This window comes from Pseudoliparis swirei, chromosome 4, assembly GCF_029220125.1.
Source record: "Pseudoliparis swirei isolate HS2019 ecotype Mariana Trench chromosome 4, NWPU_hadal_v1, whole genome shotgun sequence".
NCBI lineage: Eukaryota > Metazoa > Chordata > Actinopteri > Perciformes > Liparidae > Pseudoliparis > Pseudoliparis swirei.
This window is the reverse complement of record NC_079391.1, coordinates 17,078,153-17,085,533: the sequence shown is the minus strand read 5'-3', so window position 1 is coordinate 17,085,533 and position 7,381 is coordinate 17,078,153. Positions and strand designations below refer to the sequence as shown.

Below are 7,381 nucleotides of genomic sequence, written 5' to 3'. Positions count from 1 at the left end.
TGACCATCAGCTCTCATTGGATAGCCTGAGTGGCTGATTTGCATATGGTGGGAGTGACCTGAGCCAGCGCTGGGATGAATGACTTGTTCAGGCAGATAGCAAGAAGGCATAGCACTCAGCAGAGGTCTGCGTTGCTCAGCACTCAAAATGCTGAGGTTACTTAAACTGTTGCTCTTCCTGCCATAAAGTGCTGGACTCGGACGTAAACATGTTCAACAGCAGACACCACAGCCTTAGCAAAAGAGGAGGGATATGGGTAAGTTTTATGATGATTACTTTACAGACAGAATTCACTAACACAACTACCAGTACTAGTTGTGATACTATGACTACTGTTTTATATTAGTAGTACAGACCATGACTAGCTCCTCTTCCTTTATACTATATTGTTATATTCATATCAAATGTCATGGATTGATTGGCTTCAATGATAATTACAATGCAAGATAAGTGTAATGATTAATGTTCAAATCATTGTTACATGTGTCAACAAAGCTCTGCAGCAGTTGATTAAACTAAAGACTAATGTTCACCCCGTAACCCTGAATAATACATCAGGAATACCTCATTTTGCAAATATCATACAATTCTGCAACTCATTCATTAAACTATCTTTAATTACCTTTTCTTCCAGGGATTGTGCATCCTCTTGCTTTACACCAGCCCGCTTTCCTGTTTTGCGAGTTTCAGCCAAGCAAAAGAGCTGATCTATAAGATAAAAGAGGAATTACCCAGGGGGACCTTCATCGGGGCCATTGGAATAGACTTACATTTGGATTTCACTGTGGAGCCCCCCTTTTTATTCAGTCTCCCGAAAAAGAAGGTCAGTGGGCAGTATGTGAACCTGAATAATACCAGCGGGGAGCTTTACACATCTGCTACGAAGATTGACAGGGAGACTTTCTGCCCTTATAACTCGGGGGGACATGGATGTGTCCTCTCACTGGACATATTTGTGTTGCCCCAGCAATACTTTCAACTGGTCAAGGTTAAAATCTTTATTGAGGATGTGAATGACAACAGGCCAAAGTTCCCTGTGGATGAGATCCGTATATCTGTCCCAGAAAACACAGCAATAAATGCTCGGTATGCAGTGGAGCAGTCGGCAGTGGACCCAGACCTCGGTGTTCACGGAGTGCAGACCTACTGGCTTGTCAATGACTTTGGCATGTTCACACTGGATGTTGAGGAAAATGAGGGAGGGGAGCTGACACCCTTCCTCATTGTGATGGAGGCTTTGGACAGAGAGACCCAGGCTGAATACATTACGGATATCATTGCAGAGGATGGAGGGACCCCTCCTCTGCTCGGAGCGGCTACTTTGAAAATTGTCATCACAGATGTGAACGATAACTGCCCCCAATTCACAGTGTCACAAGTGAATGTCACTCTGCATGGGAATGCCACCAAAGGGTCACATTTGGCACATCTGAATGCTTTTGACCCTGACCTTGGTGCTAATGCTCAAATCAGCTACGCTTACAGTGAACGTGTGCCAAGGGACACCAGGAGCTTGTTCCATTTGGACAGAATCACAGGGGTGATCAAGCTAGCAGGGAAAATAGTCACTGGCACACCCACGTTTTACAAACTCACCATTTTGGCCAATGGACCTGGTTGTATCCCTGCAGTAGCTACTGTTTCCATCCATATCATCAAAGTTATTACAGGACCCCCTACTGTCATACCCCGATATATTGCACCAGAAAAGGATGGAATTGTGACCATAAAAGAGTCTGAACCAGAGTTTTCACCAATAGCTTTTTTTACTGTAAAAAACATTGACATGAACCAAAAGGTAGATTGTCATTTGGAAGGGTCTGGTCCCTTCAGGCTCGTCCCCTATCAGCTTTTAAAGAATGAATACCTGCTGGAGACTACAGAGCCCTTGGACTATGAGAAGACACAGGAGTATGAGCTTATTATTGTTGCCAAGAATTCTTGGGAACTTGTCATCAAGACATTTCTCAAGGTGCAGATATTGGATGAGAATGACAATGCACCAGTGTTTCATCAGTCTTCGGTGGAAATATCTGTGGATGAGAACAATCCACCAAACACCTTTCTGACCCAGCTCCAAGCCACAGACCGGGACAGCAAATGCAGAGGGGAAGTCACCTACCTCCTTGGTGGTGATGCCCCAGGGATCTTTGTCATGGATCGTGTGACGGGTGTCCTGACTGTAACCACATCGCTGGACCGTGAGGAGAAAGAGACATACCGGTTCACAGTGAGAGCAGTGGACCAGGGGACGCCCAGGAGGGAGTCGATTGCAACAGTGGTGGTGAGCGTGCAAGACCGCAATGACAACAGTCCACGCTTCATCAATAAGGACTTCACGTTCTTTGTGCCAGAGAACTTTCCGGGTTACGGGGAAATTGGGGTCCTCTCTGTGACAGATGCCGATGCTGGGGAAAATGGATGGGTGGCCCTTTCCATCCTCAACGGCAGCGACATCTTCATGATAGACACAGGCCGAGGTGCACTGAGGGCCAAGACATCACTTGATCGTGAGCAGCAAGGGACATACCAGTTGTGGGTTGAGGCCGTCGATGGTGGGGAACCTGCGAATTCCTGTGTCACTATGGTGACCGTACTGTTGATGGATGTAAATGACAACCCGCCTATTGTCCTCTTCCCCCAGTCAAATCAGTCTTACATGCTGGTTCTACCCAATACTCTACCAGGAACATCAATAACAGAGGTCTATGCTGTAGATAAGGATACAGGTATGAATGCTGTTATCGCCTACAGTATTATTAAGAGGAAAGGTGGCGAGCCAGGTTCCTTTGCCATTGACCCAGAAACAGGAAATATCACATTAAAGAGGGAGCTCAGCATCCGGGGCCTCTACAGCCTTCTGGTGAAAGTCAGTGACCATGGTCAGCCTGAGCCGCTTTACTCAACAGTGATGGTTAACTTCTTTGTCAATGAAACAGTGAGCAACGAGAGCTACGTCCAGAGCCTTCTGACTAGAGAGGCTGAAATTGAGGTAGAGGAGAGGCCCTGGTACAAAGGTCAGATGACAGAGGGGCCTGAGAGGTATGAGTTGTTCCCCTGTCAGCCTCTTATCATTGCTCTTTCAGTGACATGCCTGGGGCTATTCTTCTCAGTTGTCACACTGATATCTTACATATGCTGTAGGAGATTTCAAAAGCAGCGAAAGAAAAGATCGGAGGTTGAAATACCTTTGAAAATGAAGAATGACTCAATGCAGGTTGTGAACAGAAAGAACAGGCATATCTCAAACATCTGATATTCAGTTGTCCACAGATCCCAAAGCACTCCTGTTTACATACATGTTTACAAAACTCACTGTGAGAAGCGTAATTCTCACATGAAATTGCTCTTTGTGCTTTTGTCATATGATTGTTATTACTGTAATATTGTGTGATTTGACTAATATGCCAAGAGGTTTTGCCATTAAAAATGGCACACAGTTTCATGCTCTATTTAACTTGTTTTGAAATCTATAAAGCATGACACTTAACCAAGGCAAGGAATCCATTTGTATTGGTTTCAAAGTTATAACAGCTTTATTACAAAGTCAGAGAGCACCTCAGTGACAATTACTCAATCTAAGGTCCGATGTAAATATTGTACAAAATGTTTTACAACTTTATAAACAACTTTTGCATTTCATGAAAAGGACAAAAGACAGTGCAAAGTACAATACATGTTTATTTCTTCATCATTGTCTTAAAAAAACTGCATCTTTTTACATCACGTCACTATACGTGATTCCAGTTGGAAGTTGGCATGTAAATCTGTCTGTTTCCTAAATTACATGTTATCTATATTTATAAAGTACATTTCAAAATTGATTGATAAAGAAAAGGTTGATCAAAATGCATTAAGTCATTTAGGGCTTTGTAATCCTGTTATATACGGAGAGCTCAGTGTGTCAATATACAACACACTCTACAGTATAGGCTGTGTTGTATACAGGAAATGTGAAGACAATATGCACAATGCTTTTGAAAAAAACAGATTGACCAAAAGAGAAAATCTTTACTCCCTGCCCACTCACGAGTTGCATCGCTTTCAATTGCATCTTGCCTTCATTAGCTTAATTGTCAAGGAATTATATGCATTTCATGATATGTAAAATTATGTATGAGTTATATACTGTTAGATGATGTTGAAAGCTCCTGGGAAAAGCTTTAAAGTTGAGTTGGGATTTATTTATTTATTGTCTGAGAGCCATGGTTAGTAACAAGATGCCCTACTTTCTGTGAAGTCTCACAGTAGTTGCTGATTGTGCCTGGGAAACCTTTAAATGCCATCTCAGCAAAGACTCCCATATTTTCAGCACACTCAACAATTTGAAATGTGTCCACGCTTCTTTGTCATAAACCTGCTTCAACTTGCATAGGTCACCTCCTTTATACCACCATGACATTCTCAATGTATATGTAAAAACATGCTCAATGTTTGTGAAACAAAATCAAAGTAACTATTAAAGATGCTTTATTTTTTATTTAAAAAATTGATTTTGAAATTGAATTTTTACTACTGCCATATACCTAGATATGTTCAAATGTGTGTGTATATGTTCAAAAGGGTGTGTGATATTTAGTAAGGTTTAAAATTACAATCTATTCTTTGTAAAGCAAAATCAAACACTGGAGAGCAGGGAAACATAATTCACCCATCTTTTGGTGCTGTCTCAGTTGACTTTATATCGATTGAAAGCCGACAAGGAAAGCAAGTCTATACTTTGGATTATGATAGAAAAACAGCAGATTGTACATCTGTGGTTAAAATGTTACAATTATGCAGGCTAAGCAATACGCATTGTCACATCACATGAACAAAAAAAATAATCAATGGGAATCTCTTTCAGTAGAGTATGAATAATTAAATATTTCATTAGTCTAATCGAGTCAAGTTTAGATTGCATCCGCTTCAGAAAAGATTACATTCAGTGTGCAAATGAACTACTGCATTGTTTCTCAGAGCGAAATGAAGCCGTTAAAGATCAAAATCCTGACAACGTGTGTTGTTGTTGTTGTCATCACCTGCATATGTCAGAAGGGGCGAGGTAACACCCAGAGTCAACTCAGAAGGAAAAACACTGTGCTGACTTGCAGCGACAGCTGTTTCTGTCGGGACCATTTGAGGCTCAAATCAATTTAGCCCAAGCAACGTGTCTCACCTTTCCTGTGTGGTATTGTGCTCACAGCACCAATTAACCTGTGAAAGAGGTAAAGATGAAACACGGATGAATCAATGGGGCCTCCTGCTTTACCTGAAGTTGTTTTGTTCATTTGTTTGATATGAAAGTTGAGTTGAGGTTTTAGCATTCCTGTTAACCACGCACACTCCCAAGTGAGGAACTCAATCCTGTTATGTGTCCTTTGAAACCTGTTCAGGTTTGACGCTTTCAAAACTAGAAATATGTAAACAAACCAGTGCTGGGAGTGTACTGACAGATACTTAAATTATAATCTTCGTTTCAGAACAGAAGCATTGCATGCAAACAGTGACAGCACATTAGGTGACAGCACATTAGTGGAATGCTCAGTAATCACCTCTGGTTGAACTGTGCATGATAAAAATATGCTGAAAGATGATAATCATAGATGCAGTTTGGGTATGTGTGCGTGTATATATATATATATATATATATATATATATATATATATATATATGTTATGTCTTTCTAGGCAGCTAACAATCTAAGTGCTACAATGCCATCAAAATATTGCAGATTTCATGACCTCATGTAAAATGACACGTGTAACTGGTGCTAACACACATTCCTTGGAGGAACAAGGAACCTGTGTGTGTGTGTAGGTATGTGTGTGTGTAGGTGTGTGTGTGTGTGTGTGTGTATGTGTGGGTGTGGGTGTGTGTGAGAGCGAGGGAGTTATGTTCCTCAATGGGTGCTTAACATTGATAATTAGCTCTGTTTTAGAGGCCGTTAGTCACAGGTAGCAATGGCCAGGTGTTGTCTTGTTTTAATTGCTATAGCAACAAGCGACGGTGAAACTCATTCCCTGCCAAAATGCTCCACTGGGGGTCACTTTATAACATGAAAGGAACCTCTATTAAGAGATACGGGAAGTGACTAAGGTGGATACACATTTTTTAAAAGAGTGTATAGGGAGGGGGAGTGGGCAGAAAAGGAAACAAATACTTACAAAGATTCTGCGCTATCTTGGGATCGAGCACCTTGAGCTCTTTAATTCTCTTCTTTATGGATTTCTTATCCTCCAGATCCTCCTCTTCTTTTTTGGCTGATGAAGACAGAAACACTGAATTATTACCAACACATGATGGTAATGTTTACACAAATGCATGCACTTCCTGTAGTGCTGACGTATATGGATGGATACACACAGATTTGGATAGAGCGAGAATATGATATTTACATATCTTATTCCAGAGTTCAGGGACAACTTAAGGAAGAGGGCGGCAGTCTGGTTGTCTGGTTGCTTTTTACATTTTTTCTTTTGTTACAAAATGTATCTCTTTGTCCCAAAAAATATATTTTTTGTTTAAGTTTGCGGTAATAAGTTAATTTGTGATGAAGAAGTTGTGGTGTCACTGACAAAAAATGTATCCAGAAATATGGCAATAACAAGTATTTTGAATAATTTTTCCTTTTGTGGGAACAGGTTGAAATGCTGCAACCTGAGCTTGCCGTGCTGTGTTATGATAGAACCTCCCAATTTATCACTACTGAACACACATGGGCGGTGCATTTCATATCTTCCCATAATAAATAAGTCAGCCGTCCGGGCACTGGTTGTATGCAGTCAGGACTCAGGAGGCACAAAGTTTAAGTAGGTTTCTGCACAATTTTACAATAGTTTTTTACACTGAGCAAACAATTACAGCATATGATTAATTGCAGTAATAACAATGGAGTTTTAATTTCACTGTATCACTTCTCTCTTTCACCCGTTCCGACTATTTGAATTAATCGTTTCCCCCAGCATGTTGAGACAGGAAACACACAACACTTACACAAGCCCTTTAGGCCTATTGTGTCCTAAACACAGCTGTTACGATGATAGAGTATGCTTCTGTTTGCAATAACAAAGAATGTCCCTGATTAATAAATGTACAGGCTCGATCGTGACATCACATTTCTTTTCTGGTCAGGGTGCACATAGTTTTTCATTAACTAGGCATTAAAGCGAGGACTGGTAATATTCTTCAAGAACATTTTTTGTGCTATTTTCTTATTCGAATTGTCTTTACATTCCGATAACAATCGGCAAAAAAATCATTTTTAAACCCTGCCGCCACTATGTGCTTAGCGGTGCAGTATAAAAAAAACACTTTTTAGGCAAAAAAATAAATTGGTGAGATTTAGGAAAAGCATCATGCTAATTGGGCTTTAAAAAAGTATGTTTACAACGTAAAAAAT

At 40.7% G+C, this 7,381-nt stretch overlaps 1 protein-coding gene across 1 annotated transcript; it reads left to right on the top strand.

Annotated features, from left to right (window-relative positions):
* The first annotated feature begins 208 nt into the window (after positions 1–208).
* On the top strand, positions 209–3,352 carry LOC130192875 (protocadherin-20). Its single transcript, XM_056413056.1, has 2 exons — positions 209–256; positions 635–3,352. The coding sequence occupies exons 1-2, from the start codon at positions 209–211 to the stop codon at positions 3,254–3,256; spliced, it is 2,670 nt and encodes an 889-aa protein (XP_056269031.1). The 3' UTR covers positions 3,257–3,352.
* The last annotated feature ends 4,029 nt before the right edge of the window (positions 3,353–7,381 follow it).

Excerpts from the sequence above, each read along its gene's own strand:
- LOC130192875 (XM_056413056.1), top strand. The coding sequence starts at position 209 with ATGTTCAACAGCAGACACCACAGCCTTAGCAAAAGAGGAGGGATATGG. Across the intron at positions 257-634 it reads GCAAAAGAGGAGGGATATGG|GGATTGTGCATCCTCTTGCT; the intron begins GTAAGTTTTATG and ends CTTTTCTTCCAG.